The following is a 22,969-nucleotide window of genomic DNA, read 5'->3' on the forward strand; positions in this document are numbered from 1 at the left end:
TGTGCAAAAGACATTTAATACATTGTCAGCCCTGCATTTGAAATCTTTCTAGATTCTTAGACCTTTCCAGAGATTCCCCCTCACTGGCTCTGTTATGACTGGTAAGAATCAGGCTTATTTTCACAACATAATAAAAGACCAAGGAAATAATTTAATATTTATGTAAAAGTATAATTAAAGGGGAACAAAAATCTATGTTCCAGAATTTCTGGAATTATCCATCAAAATAAACCATCAAAAGTGAAGGGCAAGGGGGAGGCTAGGTGGCACAGTGAAAAATGCACCAGCCCTGGATTCCAGAGAACCTGAGTTCAAATCTGACCTCAGACGCTTGACACTTAGTAGGTGTGTGACCCTGGGCAAGTCACTTCACCCCAATTGCCTCACTAAAAAAAAAAAAAAAAAAAAAGGGAATGAATTAAAACACACACACACAAGCATATATATATATATATATATATATATATATATATATATATATACACACACACACATATATATACACACAAGCGTATATATATATATGTATATATATGTATATATATGTGTATATATATGTGTATATATATGTATATATATACACATACACACACACACAAACAATTCTTGTAATCATGGAACTTGCATTCAAATATGGAGATACAACACACACATATGATGTTGAAGCCAAAGTGGAAGTACTTTGGACTTGAAATCCCCAAGGATAATGACTATGACACAATTAATTTGACCATGGATACAGAACTGGAGTTTTCTTGTACAATCATTTTTCATTTGTGTCTGATTATTCATGACTACTTTGGGGATTTTCTTGACAAAGATACTGAAGTAATTTGCCAGATTCCTATCCTACTTGTTTTACAGACAGGGAAACTTAGGAAAACAGAATTAAATTACTTTCTTAGGGTTAGATAGTTATTAAGTGTCTGAGTCAAGATTTGAACTCAGGATGATGAGTCTTACTTTCCTAATGCTGGTTTTCTATTCACTTAGTAACCTAAAATCTAATAAAAAGAAAACAGACTAAAAGAATGGAAGTTATTTATTGATGAAAATCAGGTCCTTAGTCTGTCAAGAATTAGCACATGGAAAGCCATGTGATGCAGGGGATAAAGCACCGCTCCTGGAATCAGGAGGACCTGAATTCAAATCCAGCCTCAGACACTTGACACTAAGTAGCTGTGTGACCCTAGGCAAGTCACTCAACTCTCATTGTCCTGCAAAATAAATAAATAGATAGATAGATAGATAGATAGATAGATAGATAGATAGATAGATAGATAGATAGATAGATAGATAAGTAAATGAATGAATGAATAAGTAAGTAAGCAGATAGATAGATAAATAAGAAAAGAAAAGAAAAAAAATTAGGCCATAGTGAGTGAAGTGAGACATGACTGGTCTTTGCTTGAAATAATGAGTCAGGAAAGGTCATAACTGATTACCAGACACTTTGTAGATAAAATAACTAAATTTTCTAAAACAATCTTCACTAGTCTGGTTTCAAGGCTATCATAAACTGGCAGAAGACTAAGATGAGAAGGATACACAGAATAATAAAATGGTAGAATAAGAAGAAAACCATTCTGGCATAGAGGAAAGCATAAATTTTAGGAGTCAGAAAACTGAGCTCTGTCTCTGCCTATTTTTGTGACCTTGGGAAAAAGAGTTCATCTTATTTTTATTGATGTTTCCTCATTTTGAAAACTATGACATTAGATTAGATGACCTATGATGTCATTACCAGCTCTAATCTTATCATTTTGGTGTTCACATAGCTCATTGTAGAAATGTAGAAATTAATCAAAAGATGGGAATTGAATTGCCCAGAACTTTAGAATCCTACAAAACCATTTCAGTGTTCTAAATAGTTCCAAGAATGAATTTGAGCTACATACTTTATAGTGTACCTCCTATCTTCATTATCGTTTCTTCTGGATTCTCATTGGTGTCTCTAACTCATAATCTTGTTTCTTCTTTCTATCTGTCCAATTTCTCAAGGTATTAAGTCTTCCACCTGTTTTATTATTTTTTTTAATTTAATCTGGATTTTCCACTTTCTAATTCTCTCTCCAGTATCTCTTTTAAGTACCCCTCAAAGTCCTACACAGTTTCATGTACAACAAGAGCCTTTCCCTGTATAAAGGCATCTGTTTCAGATTCAATTTTTGGGGGAAAAAAGGACATACAGAACATTTTATGACTCTAGAATCCATAAAATATTAATGGAAAGAAGTGGAATTTAGTAGAGTGTCATGGTACAATTTATTGCCCTTTCAATTATTAGCACCTACTTTGTAATAGAATATTTTATTTATTTTTCATTTCTTAAAAAATATTTTTGTGGCAAATATCTTTGTGTTTTTTACATAGGTTACATATCTTTCCCATTTGAACAATTTTTGAGGGAAATAATTTAGCCTTTACATATTTTGATGTTTTGTGTGTTTAGGAGGGGAAAGGGAGTACATGCAAATCAGTTTTCCTTGCCAAACTAGTACACAGCCTATAAAAGTCAGAAGTGGAATTCAATCACCATTAATCTTTCCTGACTCTAAATGGAGCACAATTGTCACTAAATCATACTGTCTTTCACTATGTTTAGTTGTACTCAGCACCAGCCTAAACCAAGACAGATGTCAAGAACTAGGAATGAATTAGTATGTTGTTAACACAAATTGTTTGAGAATTTCTCCTAAGAGTGATAGGATTCTGTGTATAGAATGTCATATATAAATACAAATATACATATACAAATATACACATGCATACAAACATGCATATGCTACAGGGTTATATGTGGTATTCAGGGAGGACCAGCCTCTTTGGTTTGAAGACTTGCTAAGCCCTTTTCAGGGCTGCTCATCCACCTTTGTGTTCACCTGTCACCTAACTCTCACCTGCAGCTCCAAAAAGTTGTAGAATGCAAAAACACTTACATGCCAAGGTTGTTGTAAGGATCAAATGAAAGAATAATTACCAAAGTGTTTTTCAAGTCATAAAGGGCTATGTTATTGTTATTGTTCAGATGTCCAATTCTTCGTGTCCCTATTCAGGATTTTTTTTTATTTTCTAGCAAAAGTATTTGAGAAAAAAAGAGGAGATTGGGTCGAGGAGGGGCTGTGACTCCCACAAGCTCCAGATAAACCTATACACTTGCTCCCAAATAATGTGGTTAAAAAAATGGAGGCTAATGCACATAAGAACAGAGTGAGACTATTTCTCAGCAAAAGAGGGCAATTCCGATCACCTACTGATCAGGCTGAACAGGTCAGCACATGGTCAAGTCCCAGCCAGGAGCAAATAGTGCTTCTAGCACCCATCAGAGTCTTCAGAACCAGCAGCTTCTGAGACTCTGATCACATACTGATGAGGAAGTTTGATGGTAGGCCAGGGTGAAGAGGAAGCAGTCTCTGCTTGAGTTGGGGCAGATCACCCTGGGTCTGAGCCAGTGGACTTAATCAAGTGGTGCCAGACCAGTGGGGGAATGGCACAGGCACACCAAGCTTCTGACCATAGAGAATCAGAATTCAATCAGACTTCTGTTTCTGTGTCAAAGAGAAAGCATCCATGGTTACTCACAAGCCAGGCAGGCTGAGAAGAAGTCCAATCACCCCCTGGGCCGTGCTGTAGCTCTAATAGTATGACCTGGAAGTAGCATTACACTTTAAGAAGGAGTTAAAAGACAAGAAACAGTCAGCCAGGATGAGTAGGCAGAGAAAGCAGCAGACCGAAGCAAACTTCTTTGGGGGCAAGGTAGATGACAATAAACTCTCAGAAAAAGAAGATAATAACAGGGTCAAAGCTCAAACATTCAAAGTTTCCAAGAAAAATATAAATTGGTCTCAGGCCATGGAAGCACTCAAAAAGGACTTTGAAGAGAAAGTAGGAGAGATAGAAGGAAGATGTAGAGAGATGGAGGAAAGAATGGAAAGATAAATGAGAACAATGAAGGATGAAGGAAAGTCATGAGAAAAAAGTCAACAGTTTGAAAAGCCAAATGGGAAAAGAAATGGAAATGCTCTCTCAAGAAAATAATTCTTTGGTCAAGGTACCATCACCGCAGCTGATTGGAGTTAGCAGTCCCTGCCTCTCCTCCTCCTGACTCACTGCTGTTCGCTCTTACTGAGGAATAAGGAGGTCAGGAAGCTGCTCCACTGCCATGGCATTCAAGGACTCCGGTAAGATGTTTGTGGAGCCTGAAGTGGCCATTCACCAGATCCGAATCACCCTCACCAGCTGCAACGTGAAGTCACTCGAGAAGGTGTGTGCTGACCTGATTAGAGGAGCCAAAGAAAAGAATTTGAAAGTGAAGGGACCTGTTCGAATGCCCACCAAGATACTTCAAATTACAACTAGAAAAACTCCTTGTGGTGAAAGTTCTAAGACTTGGGATCAATTCCAGATGAGAATCCACAAACGTCTTATTGATTTGTACAGTCCTTCTGAAATTGTGAAGCAGATCACTTCTATCAGCATTGAGCCAGGTGTAGAAGCTGAAGTCACCATTGCAGATGCCTAATCAATCATCTGTTTTTTAATAAATTGATTGCAACTAAAAAAAATAATTGCCTAAGAATTAGCATTGAACAAGTGGAAGCTAGTGCCCTTATGAGAAATCAAGACACAATAAAGCAAATCCAAATGAATAAAAAAATAGAGGGTGATATGAAATATCTCCTTGGAAAAACAGATGACCTTGAAAACAGATCCAGGAGAGATAATTTGAAAATCATTGGACTACCTGAAAACCATGACCAAAATAAGAACTTAGAAACCATCCTCTAAGAGATTGTCAAGGAAAATTGCCCTGATATTCTGGAAGCAGAAGGCAAAATAGAAATTGAAAGAATATACTGATCACTTCCTCAAAGAGATCCCAAAAGGAAAACCTCCAGGAATATTATAACCAAATTCCAGAGCTCTCAAGTCAAGGAGAAAATATTGAAAGCAGCTAGAAAAAAGGAATTCAAATACTGTGGAGCTCCAATAAAGGATAAAACAAGATCTAGCAGCATCTACATTAAAGGATTGGAGGGCATGGAATATAATATTCTAGAGGGCAAAGGAACTAGGACTACAGCTTAGAATCATGTACTCATCAAAACTGCATATACTCTTTCAGAGGAAAAAGTGGGTCTTCAATGAAAAAGAAGACTTTTAGGCACTTGTGATGAAAAGACTTGAACTGAATAGAAAATGAGACTTTCTAATACAAGACCCTGGAGAATCATAAAAAGGTAAACAGGAAAAATAAATCATGAGGGATATTAAAAGATAAAACTGCTTAAATTCCTACATGAGAAGATAATACTACAAACTCATAAGAATTATCTCAGTAAGGAATTCATAGAAGACCCAGGTGAGGTCTGAACTGAATATGAAGGGATAATATCTCTAAAGCACTTATGTTTTGTTCTTTGTGGAGCAGACAGAGTGGGGTGTCTTATGTCTAGGGCCAGATTAGGGCTTGGGGTCTCCTGGTTCCAGGGCTTGTTCTTTGTCCACTATGCCACCAAACCAAACCATGAGGACATCTTTAAAATAGGGTTGAGGTGTAGGAGGAACAGCCTAGGGAAAGGGAAAGGGAGAGATGGTCATGGGAGAGGTAGTTCACATGAAGGAAACAAGATAAAAGCTTTTGGAGGGGCGGGGAAGAGGGGGAAGGAGTTAGGGAGTGAGTGAACCTTAATATCTCCAGAGTTGGCTCAAAGAGGGAATAGCATAAATACTCCAATTGCTATAGTAATATACTTTTTCCCTGAGGGAGGAGTGGGAGATAAGGGGTTGGGGGAAGAGGAGAAGGGCAAAGTGGGGGAGAGATCAGTAAAAAGCAAAATACTTTCGAGGAAGGTGAAGATATTCTGCATGACTGCAGAAGTATGACATATTGAATTACTTGGTTTCATAGGGAGGGTTGAGGAGAAAGGGAGGAAGAAAAATTTAGAACACATGATTAGTTCAAAGACCTTAATCTCATCAGAGTGTGCTCAAGGAGGGAATAAGATTCACACCCAATTGGGAGGAGCAATTTATTTAACCCTACAGGGAAGTAGGAGGGGAAATGATAAGGAGGAAAAGGTGAGAAAACGGAGATCAGAAAGGGGGAGGGAACAGTCAGAAGTAAAACACTTTTGAGGATGAATAGGTTAAAAGAAGTCTCAAATTCCCTAGAAGCACAGGGTCACTATAAGGATGCAAGGAAACTTGATGCCATCATATAATAAGAGTGGAATAATTGGGTAAATCAATCAAATCACTCTCCCAGCTTGAAGAGATAAAATTTGAACTCAATGTCAAACATTTCCTGTAGATCATTTTAAAAGGGCTTTGTAAGTCATTGGATGAAAGGAAATGAACAAAACAGAAAGTTTGTTCCAATTGGCTGCAATTGCATCACATCTGTCTTTTGTGACTTCACAATCTCTTCTAAAGTACCCTCTAATATGAAAAACAAAAGCCTTTCCCCATCTTCATTAGTTACAATGGTTTTCCTCCATGACTAACTCCAATTTATCTTTTATATATTTTGATTCTCCTAAGTGGTTTCTATGGAGTCTTCTTATTTTTACTATGAGCAGGATATAGGGTGTTTAGTGAAAAGTGGTACATCTGATGTGTGGGCTGCTGAGCCCTTTTCAGAGCTGCTTTCCACCTTTGGTTTCTATTTGATTGACTTGACTCTCTTCTGTAGCTCCAAGAAATTGTAGCAAGCTCAGCACTCACACCCTGGTAAGCCATTTCCACAAATAGGCTAAACCAGGTTGAGACTGACTGAGGCATCTGAAAAAACCTATTGTTGACTTAAGCAAGTGTGTATGTCAAACATGTGAAGACTTTCCTCAGTGGAATGGACAGATGAGAAAAAAAAAATCTTACAATCACCATTAAGAAAGCTGAAACTGGTGCTGTGGAGTGTTTATATTTTGATTAGAGATCAGAGATGCCAAGTTGATCCACTGAATCCAATGTCATCACCAATCATTTGGACTTTTGTATTGCCATGGGACTTTGATGACTCCAGAAGAGGGTGAGGCCAACAACTTCAAGAGCAACTCTGACTCACTTAAATTCAATTTAAGTGTGAATTAAATTGCATCTCCCATACCAGTTTGCCATTTTTACCTCCCTCAAAATCCTGTGGCAACAGACTAGTGACAAATCAGTAGGTATAGACACACTGGGAGCTCTAGTCACAACCCTGAACACAGGTGGCCCAAGCCAAAGGGTCATCTGCTCACTGGACTGAAGTAGAAGTGGGATTTGGCACCTCCTTGAATGTCTGACCAGCCTTTTTTAAGTACAGAACTACTTACCTTATGTTTGAAAAAAGGCCTAGAAAAAATTATCTCCTTCAGCTAACCCAAACCTGCTTACTGGGGAAGGTGAGGATTTCACCCAGCCATCTTAACACACAAAAGAAGTACAAAAAACATTATAATGATGATTCTACTCACTATCAGTGTATGAAAATTTATGGGCCAACATGAAAACTAGTATATCTATAAGAGAAACAGATTTTGTTGCAAGAGAACTCAGAGGGTAATACATCCAAATAATATCTGTGAGTGAAACAAGGCTGGCAAATGTAGTCCAGTTTACCAAAGTGAGATCCAGATACAAGGTTTTCTGTTTGTTTGTTTGTTTGTTTGTTTTGTTTTGTTTGTTTTAGTTTTAGTTTTTCTGGAGTTACTGCAGTGAAAGGGCATGCCATGAAACTTATATATAGACTTTGAAATTAAAACTAATCTAGCCAACAAACTCATATAGGTTTTGAATGTGGCTTCTCTCCTCTGGGAAAAGACCTGGTACTAATTCTATTCAAACTGAGTTTTACAAGACAGGGTGTCCACTGCTCATTTGAAAGTTGACAAAATTTTTATTGGTTCTATGTCAAGAAGAGCTTATCCCCCATGAGTTCAGGAGTGCTTCCATTGTCCACTTATATTGTGTAATGATTAGAGTGATGCCACTTGCTGGAGTGTTACTGTAGGAAAGCATCTGAGGGCAAGCCACGTGGCTTTTCCTTGGTGTCAGGAAGTGACATTTGCTCATTGGTACTGTCTATCAAAGCTACCAGCCAATTAGCTTGGAGCTGTGTGTGCACATGGATGGGATGTTCCCAGTTTCACAGGAGGCTTGAGGGATGAAGAAGGGGTATTTCTTTCTCTTACGGCAGGATTCTCATGGAGAGTGGAGCTAAAATGTGCACTCCCTGAGATAGAGGTAGGCATCTAAGCCTCTTCCTCTCTCTTCACCAAATTCTTATTCTGATTAATAAATAATTAAATACTTAAAAACTCTTGCTAAAGCTTATAATTTATTGCTGACTACTCATTAGATTTTAAAAAGACTAACTACGATTCTAGTCCCCTACAATTGAGGAAAGGGAAATAGTCTTGTGACAATCAAGAAATGGGGTGTCTCTCTTTTAGTAATTGCTGGCTCATAATTTGTTGATCCTTCACCTCCAGGATGGTCATCTATTCAAGAGCCTGTGTGAATTCAAGAAGGATCAAGTAACAGTTAATATGTTACTTAGGGCCCAAAACTCCAGTGGAAATACCAGGGAAAAATAGAGGTCTGCATACAACATTTATTGATCTAATGATGGTTTTTGGTACTGTGAGTCTTGAAGGCTTGTTGAAAGTTATGGCAAAATTGTATTTCCAGGAATATTCTACCTTGTTTTCATGATATTATATTTGCCTGGGTTCTGTATAATGGATCATGATCGTGTTTTCCCAGTCAGCAATGGAGTGAAGCAGGAGTGTAAGTTTGTGTGCATGCTTTTTAGTTTAATCCTTTCAGTATTGTTGTCAGACTTCTTCAATGAGGAAGAAAACAGCATCATAGTCAGCTATCAAACTGATGATGAATTTTTTAACTTGAAAAGGCTACAAGGCAAGACTAAAGTGGAGAGAGAGTTGGTTGAAAAGTTTGTATTTGCAGATTATGCTTTCAATTCAGCCTCTGAGGCTGAGATAAAACAAACTGTGGGTCAGTTATCTCCTTCTGTTAATTCTGGCCTAACAATTAACACCAAGAAAACAGCCAGTACCACACAATCTACACATGGAACTGTTGGTTACATCAAGTGGGAACATTTTTTATGATGTGGATAAGTTCACTCACCTTGGCAGTTTCTAGGGATATATTTATAGATAATTAGGTTCATGAATGCATTGCCAGAGCTAGCTCAGTGTTTGGGAGACTTTAAAGGAAAGTGTCATAGGAAAGAAGAAATAGGCTTCCTAGAAAACTTAAGGATCATTGTGCTGACATCATTGTTGTCTACCTGAGAAATCTGGACATCATACCAGCACCATGCCAGGAAACTGTATGTATTCCATTTTCTTTTTCTTAGGAAGCGTTTGAAGATTACACAGCAAGATAAGGTACCAGACATTAACATTATTTCCCTGGTTGAACTACAAAACATTCAAAGTCTACTTCTGAGAACACAATTTTGATGGACTAGCCACATTGTTTGAATGTCAACTGTATGATTGCATAAAAGACTATGTTATGGAGAAATCAGACAAGGCAAGCACTCACAAGGAGGTCAGAACAAGACAAAAATACAAAGACACTCTCAAGGTCTCTCTGGAGAACTCTAATATTTATTCTGAGACATGAGAGACACTAACACAGGATAGCCCAGCATGGTGTGCCCATGTCAAAGAAGGCACTGTACACTATGAGCAAAGCCTAATTACGGTAGTTCAAAAGAAATCGAAGATGTACAAACTTTGACACATCTCCATCTCCAAATGTTCATATGAACTATTTGTCCCCAGGCTGTGGTAAAGCCTTCTAAAACTCATATTGGTCTGATGAGCCACAGTAGGAATGACTGTACCTTGACCCCCACCTACTGATTTAATTTAGGTCCTCTTTGAAAATGAATGATAACAACAAGACTGTGAGCACTTTGAGAGCAGGGATCAGCTTTTGTTTGTTTTTCACCTTTTTTTGAATCCACAGAATTTTCATCAGTGCCTGGGACATCTTTGGTGTCTAACAAATGTTTGTTGTTTTAACATCCTCTGGATTCTATATGAAAATGTCAAGTTAACTGGGATCCATCATTTCTAGCTAGTTGTGTGCCAGCAATGAGGGTTCAGAAATCCCTTGATGTGGAATGATCAGGGTTTTAAGGAAAGGTCCTGGTTTCCATTTTGACATAAATCTCTTCTACCAGCCTTTTCACCCTCCATCACCTATATCTGGAGGATTTATAAAACTTTGAAAATTCTAGTGGGAATTAGGCTTCCCATACAGGAATTAGCGATACATTCGGTGGACAGCAATGTTTGTAAGTATATTTCACATGAGCCAAATATAGATTGTACATAAACTCATAGCTACACAAGGAAAGAGACAAATAAACTGTACTATCCTCAGATCAAATACCTCAGAAATTGGAAGAAGGAAGTCATCCATCCATTGGGAGTTTTGACTTTGTGTTGTGTATGCCGGCAGCCATTTTCTCCTGGATTATGTATACCTGTTGGAGAATGAATCACATTTCTTTTTAAGTTGGGAATACAGAAGGTAATATTTATACAAACAGTTATTACTGCATCATCTGTGGAAATACCTCTTTCTAGAAACTACTTGATGCTGGCTGAGTAAAATATTTTCAATTGATAATTTTGGAAGAAAGCATGTGGGTCATGATTTGAGCCAGCATATTTAGAGAAACAATTCTTCTTACCAAATCAAATAAATACATGCTTCAGCTATCCCCTGAGAAGCATAAAGTGGAATTGTAGCCTTGCTCTTGTACCAAAAACTTGTTTTATAGTGAGTATTTTGGAAAATAACCTCAAGGCTAACATGGACTATAATTATCTTCCATTTTTTTTTTGTAGGAAGAGATCACTTATTTTCCGTATTGTTTGTTCCCTTTGTCTCATCTCTTTCTGCCTTCCATTGAGGTTCTGTCTTTCAAACTCTTCTTGTTTCTTGCCCCCTCCCATTCTTCTATTTTCCTTAACCCTAATCATCTCCCTTTCTCTTTCCACTCTTGCTGTTCCCCTTATATCTCATCCCCCTTCTGTTCCCTCTTCTTCTTTTCCTATACTCTTCTTTGCATGGATTGAACAGACTGTGTAGGACTAAAAAATAAAAAATGGCTTTTCACTTGGGGTAGAGTGGGTGATGCTGCCACAGAGTGATAAGCAGCGGCTTTAACCTCCTTGGTTTAAATGGAGACAGCCAGAAGTGTGCATTTTTCTGACTCACTTCATAAATATGCCCAGAGTGAATTAGTGAATAGCCAGAAACTCTGGTGGCTGCCTCTGTACAATTAAATTGAGGGACAGGTATCAAAGTTGAGGAGTTGAAAAAGGCTAATGTTTGGGGAAATGCAATTCAGAAGATTACTAGAGAATGTTTATAGTAACCTAAGAGGCTACTTGCTGGCATTCAAGACTCATTGAAAGAAATCTTCTGGATATAGAAGGGACTAAGGAAGTGCATACACACACATTCACTTGTTGAACAATTCCATTGTCACACACATGAAAAGAATGAAAAAAGTATTGTGAATGGAAATAAAATATTTGAAATTGTCTGGGATTATGTTTTGGGGGCTATTTTCAAAGGACAGAGAGCTAACACTTCCATTTCTCGAAAGGATGAGATGACCTGCAAATTTAGGTAATTTACTTTGCCCAGGAAATATAAAGAAGGACCAGCAATGTAATTGCTGTAATAATTCCCTGATGCCCCTATTCTCAATTATCTGTACTATATTGATGAGAGAAATAGTTCACTGTAGAATCTGCTTGCTTATGTTTGCACAGCCATACAGAACTCCTATAAGTAAATGCTGAGGTCAGATTGTCTTATGTTGTCAGGGGTTTCAAAAGACACCCAATTTCTTAAAATGACAAAATGTAATGAACATGGGATTTGGGGTCAGAAATCCTGGGTCTGACCCTGAGATATTCTGCATCTTATCTGTTAGGACTTGTGAAATTACTTCCCCTATATAAAATATTAAATATCCTTTGGTGCGGTGGATAAAGCACTGATCCTAGAATCAAGAGGACCTGAGTTCACATCTGGCCCCAGACACTTGACACTAGCTGTGTGACCCTGGACAAATCACTTAACCCTCATTTCCTTGCCAAAAAACAAAACCAAACAAACAAACAAATAAACAAAAACAAAAACAACTAAATAGCCCAAGTTTTAAAATGAAAAAAAAAAGGATCATCATGTCCAAAACAGAAGTTATTATCTTTGTAAGCACACCTCTTATAAATATTGATGCTACTATTGGGGAAGAGAAAAGAGTACAATAATTTATCCCACACTTACTATATGCCTGGGAATGTCCTAAGCACTTTCCAAATATTTTCTCACCTGAACATCACAACAAGCTTGTGAGGTAGATGCTATTATTAACCCCATTTTACCATTGGGAAAACTGAAGCATGGAGAGTTTAAATGACTTACTCAGCTTCACACAGCTGGAAGATATCTGGGACAGGATTTGATCTCATTCCTTTCTCATTCCCAATCTAGAGCTCTAGCTGCTTCATGATGTTGCCTACACAAATACCAAAAGATGTGGCCATTCTAGTAAAAGGGTCACTTGTGAAATATCAATACATAATATGTTCTTGGCCTTCTGAACCTTCCAAAGTCTTGTTATGGTAGGGGTTAGTTCACTAGATAGCCTAATTTATACTTTGATCTTTTATCCTCAATTTGAATTTGCACCTGCTCAAAAATACCATACATCATTATGAGAGCTTTATTTTGCTAAATTATTTTTAGGAATACTTTTATGGCCAAATCTGCTTTAAAAAAACCTTCACGGGCAACTAGGTGGCACAGTTCAAGTCCAACCTCAGACACTTGACACTGTATGACCCTGGGCAAGTCACTTAACCCCAATTGCCTCACAAAAAAAAAAAAAAACACAAAAAACAAACAAACAAAAAAAAACTTCACCAGTACTAATATGATATGACATAATACATGATGCAGTGCAGTACAGCATGATACAATATGATATGAGACTAGACTCCATTTCATGGCATTTAATGTTTTCACATTTTGTATTCATCCTCTCTACAATCATTTGTCATGGATTCTACCCATGAATATAATTCACTATTAAAAAAACATATTTTCATTTTTCCTAGGATAAATTCTGTACATTTAATATCTCCATACTTTTTCCTTTGAAGAAATTGTAATATGCTATTATTCTCTACTTAAGTCTCTTTCAAATTATTCAAGCCTAGTTTATTCCATGCCTCCATAGTGATATTTTATGAATTGCATCATAATATTCTAAAGTTAGGCCCAGCAGTGATTGCAAAGTACATCTTTTCTCATCTCTTATTTTAAAGGAGACTGAGATTCAGGGACATTAATTAATTTGATTAAGGTCATATAAGTAAAAAGGTACAGATAGTGTTTTGAATATTCTCTAACTACATCCAGTTTTCTTCCTGTCCACTTTATTATTCTGATTTCTCAGGCTTCAGTTTTCAGTCACTACAGAGATTGGAGGAACTAGAAGATTTCTGGTTACCATAAAAAATATTTTAATTTAAGCAAGTGCAAAAATACAGGGTCTGGGGTGATAGGCAATGTGATGCCAGGAGAGAGAGGTTGTTTATTTGTTTGTTTATTTGTTTGCTTGTTTTCCTAGAAGAGAATGTTATTAAGGATCTCCAGATTACCAAGATATAGAGGAAGAATGATACCCACTAGGCATGGTAACAGGTACTTCACAAATATCATTAGTCAAAAAACATTCACCACATTATATATGGGTGTAGACTTAGAGCCAATGGGAACAAGTTCCTGTTTGATTTTATTTTACCATTGTAAAATGACTAAACAATTCATTTCTTATTTATTAAATTCCATAATTGTACTTTTGTGTTAGGTGTTGGGGAAGGAGAGGGCACTCTCCATCCAATGTAGGTGAATGTCATAAATGTCAGTGAGGATAGACAATCTGAAGTGGATTACTTAGTCACTAGAAATTCAAAGTGGTACCACCTGCATAAGGAAGAAATTGCCAAATAGAGGGGGATGAAGTGATAGTATTAGGTAGGGAGATTAACATGATAAAGAATCTAGGGGCAACTAGATGGCACAGTGGATAGAACACTAGCCCTGGATTCAGGAGGACCTGAGTTCAAATCTGGCCTCAGACCCTGGGCAAGTCACTTAACCCCAATAGCCTCACTAATAATAATAATAATAATAATAATAATAATAATAATAATAATAATAATAATAATAAATCTGTGGAATGTCAAATTAATATGTCCTGAATAGAAACAATCACTTTGAAGGGTTATGTATAGTATGATCGAGGTTAAATACAGTTACAGGCCAACTCTTGTCTTAGAATAGACCTAACTGGGTTTTCTCTATTTTTTCTCAAAGATAGCAGTTATAGTGGACTCTTTTATCTTCTTTCATTTCTTTCTTCTTGTCACCTTGTCCCCTGACTTCTTCTATTGTTCCATCTACACTACTACATTGTGAGGGACCATAGTCATGCTTATTTGCTGCTTATTTGAAATGTTCCTATTTAATTTTCCTCATTGTCAGCTACCTAATATAGTCCTTCCTTTAAAATGTTTCCTTTCCTTAATTGTAAATGTAAGCTTCTTGAGTGCATAAACTTTATTTCTTCCTTCTATTCCCTTCTGTCCATCATATATCAACTAGTCCATTATCTATCTATCTATCTATCTATCTATCTATCTATCTATCTATCTATCTATCTATCATCTATCTATCTTTCTTTATTTCTATCTCTGTCTGTCTGTCTATATATTCATCTATCTACCTATCTACCTTTCTATTTATCTATCTATCTATCTATCTATCTATCTATCTATCTATCTATCTATCTAATTATATCCTGGGTTCTCTTCTCTTTTTTGTATATATTTGTTGCCATTTAGTTATTTAACTTAATTCAGAATCTTTATTTGGGTTTTTTTGGAAAAAAATACTGGAATGGTTTATCATTTCCTCCTGTAGTTCATTTTACAGATGAGGTAAGTAAGTAAGGCAAACAGGGTTAAATATCTGGCCAAGGGCCATGGAGCTAGTAAATGTCTGAGCCCAGATTTGAACTGAGGAAGATGACCCTTCCTGACTCCAAGCCTAGAGCTCACTGCACCACCTAGCATCCTTGGTAAATATTACTCAATTGTTCATCTCAGGAGCTCCTGTGGATTTCATTATCTTTACACTGATTATTATCAAAATTACTGTTGACCAGGGGCAGCTAGGTGGCACAGTGGATAAAACACTGGCCCTGGATTCAGGAGGACCTGAGTTCAAATTTGGCTTCAGACACTTTACACTTACTAGCTGTGTGACCCTGGGCAAGTCACTTAACCCCCATTGCCTGCAAAAAAAAAATACTGTTGACTGTCAGCGTAACATTTCTAACTGGCTTTCAGAAATCTCAAATTAGATATTCAATAAACATTTTTAACTTGACACATCCAAAACAAAACTTGTTATTTTCTTCATGAAACCCTCCTCATCTCCAAACTTTTCTGTAACTATTGGTAGTATCACCATCCTTCTAGTCTCTCATGCGCCCAACCAAGGTGTCATCCTTGATTCCTCAATATCTCTCACTAATTATGTCCAATCCTTTGCCAATACTTGTCAATTTCATCCTTTAAGCATCTTTAGAATGTCTTCTCTTTACTTCCATTGTATTGACACCACACTGGTACATTTCCCTTATATTGCAACTACACTGGTACATGTCCTTATCACCTCACACTTAGGCTATTGTATTAGCTTACTGCCTCAAATATGGTTTTATTTTGATCAGAAAGCCAGTAGGGAAATTTTTCTAATGCTCAGTTCCTATCATGTCCCCACCTCCATACTCAACAATATCCAATGACTTCTAATACCCTACAGGATCAAATACATAATCTTTACTTAACATTCAAAGTACCTCATAAGCTAGCTCATCTGCCTTTCTAATCTTCTTACACCTAAATCCTCACCATATACTATTCAATCCAAGTACACTAGCATCCTTACTGATCTACAATCAAAACACTCCTTGGCTTCTACAAACAAAATACTATAAGATATATCTTGGCTTTGGGCATTTTCTCTGGTTGTTCCTCATGCCTTGAATGATCTCCTTCCTCATTTTACTGCATTCCCTGGCTGACTTCATTAATCCCATCTTCTCCAGGAAGCCTTTCCCAACTATTTTCTTTATTATTATTAGTAGTAGTAGTAGTAGTGGTAGTAGTAGTAGTAGTAGTAGTAGTAGTAGTATTGCTTTTACTGTCTTAATTATATCTTTTCATTGGATACATTTTTATTGATTTATACTGAAAATATTATTTAGATATCCAAATAGGCAACTAAAGATAAAGGGGTGGAACTTAAGAAAAAAAAGACTAGATTCAAATATATAGATATGAAAATTAGTTACATGGGCATGATATTGTTACATATAGGATTTTATATTATCAACAAGTAGAATAATTTGGAAGAGATAAAAGAATCTTGGTGGAGCTTTGCTCAACTTTGATGTCTAATGAATATGGTTGTGCTGAAGAGCCAGGCAGGAAGACTGAGAAGGGTTTATATTCAAAGAAATAAAAGTAAAACCATAAAAAGAAATTTCATAATGTCTCAGAGAGGAGAAAGTATTCAAAAGGAAATAAAAAAAGGTCCTTGAGTATTGTGAACATTGTTTGAGTTTCAAACTCAACATACCCTAAACTGAACTGATTATCTTTCTTAAAAAGCTACCCTCCTAGTACTATTTTGATCATCATAGCCTTCCACTCACTCTCTATTTCATAAGTCTCTCCATCTATCCAATCTGATGCCAATCCACTATTTCTAATTTCACAACATATATTGCATGGGTCCGTCTTGTCTCTACTTCCACAACCACCACCCTAGTTCAGGCCATTATCTCTTTCACTTACAATATTACAACACCCTTTTATGTAATCTCCCTTCCTCAACTCTCTACATTCCAATCCATGGCCTAAGAAGATGACAATATCATCTTTCTTTTTCTTTTTTATCTATTTATTTAGAATTTTTATTTCCCCCAATTTCATTTAAAAACAATTTTGATGTCCATTTTTAAAATGTTTTGTTCTAAATTATTTTCCTTACTCCCTCCCCCTCCCTTAAGAACACAAGCAGGGCAGCCAGGTGTTGCAGTGGATAGAGCATCGCCCTTGAAGTCAGGAGGACCTGAGTTCAAATGCGGCCTCAGACACTTAACACTTACTAGCTCTGTGACCCTGGGCAAGTTAATTGCCTCACCAAAAAAACAAAACAAAACAAAACAAAAACCAAGCAATTTAATATGTTATACATATATACCAATGCAAAACATTTCCACATTAGTCAGGTTGTGAAAGAAAACAGACAAATACTCTTAAGAAAAAGAAACTAAAAATATGCTTCAATCTGTATTTAGACACCATGAGTTCTTTCTCTGGAGATGAATTGCATTTTTCATAAGTCCTTCATATTTGTCTTGGATCATTACATTGCAGCGATTCACTAAGTCATTCACAGCTGAACATCTTACACTATTGCTGTTAATTTGTATACAGTACATTTAACTTTGCATCAGCTCATATGTCTTTCAAGTTTTTTTAAAGCATCCTGCTCATCATTTCTTACAACAAAATAGTTTCCCATCATAATCGCATCCCATTCCCCAATTGATAGGCATCTCAATTTCAAATTCTTTGCACCCAAAAAGAGATGCCATAAATATTATTTCTATATATAGGTCCTTTAACTTTTTTTTGTCTCTTTTTGGATACTGACCTAGTAGTGATATTACTAGGTCAAAGATTATGCATGGTTTTATAACCCTTTGGCCATAGTTCCAAATTATTCTACAGAATGTTTGAATCAGGTTACTGCTACACCAAGAGCACATTAATGTCTCATTTCCCCAATATGCTCTACAACATTTGTCATTTTCATCTGTTGTCCTGTTACAATTCAATAGGTATGATGTAGTACCCCAGAATTGTTTTGACTTGCACCTTTCTAATAAATAGTGAGTTATAATATTTTTCCTACCTTCTATCGCCTTCCCTCCCCTCCACTTAAACCCTTCCAGTCCTATTTTTCTGTAGGCTAAAACAGATTACTATACCCAATTGAGTGTGTATGTTATTCCCTCTTTCAGTCAATTCCCATATTCTCCTCCACTGTATAAGCTTTGTCTTGCTTCTTTTATTTAAAATACTTTACACCATTCCACTTCTCCTTTTCCCTTTCTCCTAGTGTATTCTTCTCTCATATCTTAATTTTATTTTTTAAAAGACATTATCCCTAAATATTCAAATCACACATATGTCCTTTGTCTAAATATATTACATCCACCTGACCTAAGAATGAGAAAGTTCTTATGAGTTACAATTACCATCTTCCCATGTAGGAAGGTAAACAGTTTAAACTTTTAATATCCCTTATGATTTCTTTTTGCTGTTTACCTTTTTATGCTTCTAGAGTCTTAAATTTGAAAGTCAAATTTTCTATTCCATAAGGCCTTTTCACCAGGAATGCCTGAAAGTCCTAACTTTAATTAAATTCCCATTTTCTCCTTCAAGAATTATACAGTTTTGCTGAGTAAGTGATTCTTGGCTGTAATCCTAGTTTCTTTGCCCTCCAGAATATTATACTCCAAGCCCTCTGATCTTATAACATAGAAACTGCTAAATCTTGTATTATCCAGACTGGCTCCACAAGATGAGTTGTTTCTTTCTAGCTGCTTACAATATTTTCTCCTTGACCTGGGAGCTCTGGAACTTGACTATAATATTCCCGGGAATTTTCATTTTAGTATTTTGTTGAATAGGTAATTGGTGGATTCTTTCCATTTCTATTTTACCTTATGGTTCTAGAATATCAGGGCAGTTTTCCATGGCATTTTCTTAGAAGATATTTTTTTGATCATGACTTTCAGGTAGTGCAATAATATTCTTTTTTTCTGGGGTGGAGGCAATCAGGGTTAAGTGACTTGCCCAGGGTCACACAGATAGTAAGTGTCAAGTGTCTGATCCTAGATTTGAACTCCAGTCCTCCAGAATCTAGGGCCTATGCTTTATCACTGAATAACCTAGCTGCCCCTCTGTAGTCCAATAATTTTCAAATTATGTCCCCTGGATCTATTTTCCAATTCAGTAATTTTCCCAATGAGATATTTCACATTGTCTTCTATTGTTTTCCCTTCTTTTGGCTTTGCTTTATAGTTTCTTGATTTCTCATGAAGTCATTAGTTTATATTTGCTCTATCCTAATCTGTGAGGAGCTATTTTCTTCAGAGAGCTTTTGGATCTCCTTTTCCATTTGGCCAATTTGACTTTTCAAGGCATTATTTTCCTCATTGGCTTTTTGTATTTCTTTTACCATTTAACTTAGTCTGTTATTTAAGGTTTCATTTTCTTAAGTATATGTTTGTGTCTCCTTTACAAAGCTGTTGACTTTTTTTCATGATTTTCTTGCATCACTCATTTCTCTTCCCATTTTTTCCTCTACCTCTTTATTTTCAAAGTACTTTTTGAGTGCTTCCATAACTTGAGACCAATTCATATTTTTCTTGGCAGCTTTAAATGTAGGAGATTTGACTTTGTTATGTTCTTATTAGGGTGTATTTTGATCTTCCTTGTCAACATAGAAACTTTCTAGTGTCAGCATTTCTTTTTTCTGTTTGCTCATTAACCCTGCCTATTCCATTACTTTTTTTTTTTTTTTCGTGAGACATTTGGGGTTAAGTGACTTGCCCAAAGTCACACAGCTAGTTAAGTGTCAAGTGTCTGAGCTGGATTTGAACTCAGATCCTCCTGAATCGAGGCCTGGTGCTTTATCCACTGCACCAACTAGCTGCCTGTATTCCTTGCCTTGTAACTCTTTGTTAAAGTGGGGCAGTGCTTCCAGGGTGGAGCTCACACAGTCCCAATATTTGGCAGTTTGTGCAGCTGTTTTCAGATATACTTCCAGGAATTTTTAAGTTTTTATTTATTCCAAGGTGGAATGATTTAAGGGGAGGTATGTTTACTACTCTGCTGGCCTGTGCTCAGGTCTGCAAAAGACCATAGGCCTGATTTTCTGCCCTGGAACTGAACTATGAACAGAATACCACTCCAGTATGGTTGAAAGCTCCAGGGTGCATAGTGCTTCTCCCCAGCCTAGGACAACCACACAAGACTATGACCTGGATATGATTATGGGAAAATCAAGTTTCCTGCCTAATTGCTAGCAAAGAGATCTCTGTAGTCTTTTTTCTGCAATATTGTTCAACCCCCTTACTGTCTGTGGGCTGAATAGCAGAAATAGTTGTTTCTATCTTTTTGTAGATTCTGCTGCTCTAGGAATTGTCTTATGGCATTAATTGAAGGAATTTGGAGGGGTGTTGTGGAGAACTCAGGCAAATAACTGCCTTCTCTCAACCATCTTAGCTCTGCCCTGACAACATGAATTTTCTACATGGAAAATGTAATTTTGTTAGGACCTCCTCCTTCTCATAATTAAAATAGTCCCATGGCTCCTTATTATTTCCCACATCAAGTATATATCCCTCTTGCATTTAGGGGGCATAATTATATGAATTATTTTGTGGGGCAATCAGCATTAAGTGATTTGCCCAGGGTTACACAGCTAGTAAGTGTCAAGTGTCTGAAGCCGGATTTGAACTCAAGTCATCCTGAATCCAGGGCCTGTGCTTTATCCACTGTGCCACCCTGCTGCTCCCAGTTATATGCACATTTGACATTTTGGTCATATACTTTACTCACTTATATACTCTATACTTATATTTTCTTGTGATAATATCACATATGTAGTGCCATCTATGTGATGAACACTTTGCTAAATGCTTATTATCTCATTTGGTCCTCACACCTCACAGCAACCCTGGGAGGTAAGTGCTTTTGGAGGGTCCCTTTGTTAGCCAAGGTCTAAGGCCATATTTGAAATTAGGCCTTCCTAAATTCAGGCCTAGTGCCAAATCAAATTCACTACATAATTGCAACATGTCTAACATATGTCATGCACTTCATCATCTATCAATGTGATTTTGGATACATTCTCCCTTCCAGCCCACAAGCTGGAAGTGTTTTCCATCCTCCTGTCCACCTCATAGAATAGCTGGCTTCATTCAACATTCACCTGAAATACTATTTCCTCCAGAATCCCTTTCCTGATCTCCCAGCTAATGGTCTCTTCACCCTGAGATTACCTTCAACTGCTCTCTATATATGCTTAATAATCTAGTCATATTCATATTGTCTTCCTCCACTGGAATGCTATGTCTTTGATCTGCCTTTATTTATATCCCTAGTGCCATAGCACAGTGTCTGGCACATAAATAATAAATGCTTGCATCTAGACCAACTAGCTTACTTCCTTTTCTTCACAAATGACATTATCTCCCTTCTGTTTACTTTTTCACAGTCTGTCTTCCATGACTAAAATGCAGTACATCCCCATTTCTGCCTCTTAGAATCCCTAACTTTGTTTATATTTCACCTCAGAAGCTACCTCCTTCCTAATCCTTTCCTGAACCCTCCAGTTGCTATAGCTACAATGATAAAAAAAATATTATATTTGTCTTATTTTAAGTTTAGATGTACCTGTTTTGTTTTTAGTTGTATGTGTTTCCTTCCTTGATGACATGTTAGGTCACCTATGACATAACTTGTTTTGTTTTTATGTTTATATCTTTAGTACTTAGGCATTGTGCCTGGCAAATGATAGGTGCTAAATAAACACTTGCTGATTGATTACTTTTTCATTTGGTTATATATCAATTCATATATTACTGTTATATAACTATAAGACATATTTCTTCATCTACATTATAAGTTCCTTGAGAGCATTGAATGTGTCTAATGAAAATTTGTTACCAGTACAATTGCTAGCATAGTGCTTAACAATTTAGAAGGAACTCAATACATTATTGATTTTTAGCCCTAAGAAAGATATGATTGGAAATGAGGCCTCTAAGGAAGTTGACACATGCTAAGCCACTAAATGAAAATATACTTCCAAAAAGTCCTACTGAGGCATCCCATTTTGGAATACAGCTGAACTTAAGTTCTTAATGACTATTCCTTTAGAGGTCAAGCTTTGAAAGCTTCTAAAAAGCTGGGTGATTTATAAATACAATATTAGGAATAACCTGTGTCTGATTTGTTTAAAGCCCATAAGTTTAGGATAAAGGGTCTCATCATCATTAGGCTGACTCCTTAATAATATTCTTGGATGTCTACTAGGGAAATAAAGGAAAATACAAAATAGCCCTCAGTTCTGTGCAGCAGGTAGCAAAGCGTCATAGAGGGAGACAGAAAGATGGAGAGAGTGGACACACACACACAGAAACAGAAAGAGCGAGGGGAAGAAAGAGAGACAGAGACAGAGACAGAGACAGATGGTGAGAGACAGAGACAGAGAAAGAGAAAATCAGAGAGACAGAGAGAACAAGACAGACACAGTCACACAGAGGCAGAGAAAGACTAGGACAAAGATAGAGAGAGATGGAAACAGAGAGATAAAGATAGAAAAAGGTTCATTTTTCTCACCCAATCATAACCCACCATACAATGCAACTCAATTTGTTTTACCATTACTTTTTTCTTTTCTTTTAAACATAAAAGTATTTTTTAATTTTCCAGAAACATGTAAAGATAGTTTTAAAAATTTATTTTCATAAATTTTTAGTTCCAAATTGATCTCTCTCCCCCCTCCCTCCCCCCCTCCCCAAGACAGAAAGAAGTCTGATATACATACACACAAACATACACACACACACACACACACATATATATAAAATCACATTAAATATATTTCTGCCATAGTCATATTGTGAAAGAATAATCAGAACATAATGAAAAAACTCCAAAAAAATGGAGAAAACATATGGTTCAATCTGCATTCAGAATCC

The 22,969-nt window shown here is 36.7% G+C and overlaps 1 protein-coding gene across 1 annotated transcript; it reads left to right on the top strand.

Moving 5' to 3' along the window:
- The first annotated feature begins 4,162 nt into the window (after window positions 1–4,162).
- LOC122742996 (40S ribosomal protein S20-like) lies at window positions 4,163–4,568 on the top strand. Its single transcript, XM_043987612.1, has one exon. It carries the CDS (start codon window positions 4,163–4,165, stop codon window positions 4,520–4,522), a length of 360 nt encoding a protein of 119 aa, XP_043843547.1. The 3' UTR covers window positions 4,523–4,568.
- The last annotated feature ends 18,401 nt before the right edge of the window (window positions 4,569–22,969 follow it).

The sequence above is a fragment of the Dromiciops gliroides genome, chromosome 2 (genome assembly GCF_019393635.1).
Source record: "Dromiciops gliroides isolate mDroGli1 chromosome 2, mDroGli1.pri, whole genome shotgun sequence".
Lineage (NCBI taxonomy): Eukaryota > Metazoa > Chordata > Mammalia > Microbiotheria > Microbiotheriidae > Dromiciops > Dromiciops gliroides.

What these genes read in the sequence shown, in the direction of transcription:
- LOC122742996 (XM_043987612.1), top strand. Translation starts at nt 4,163, where the DNA reads ATGGCATTCAAGGACTCCGGTAAGATGTTTGTGGAGCCTGAAGTGGCC.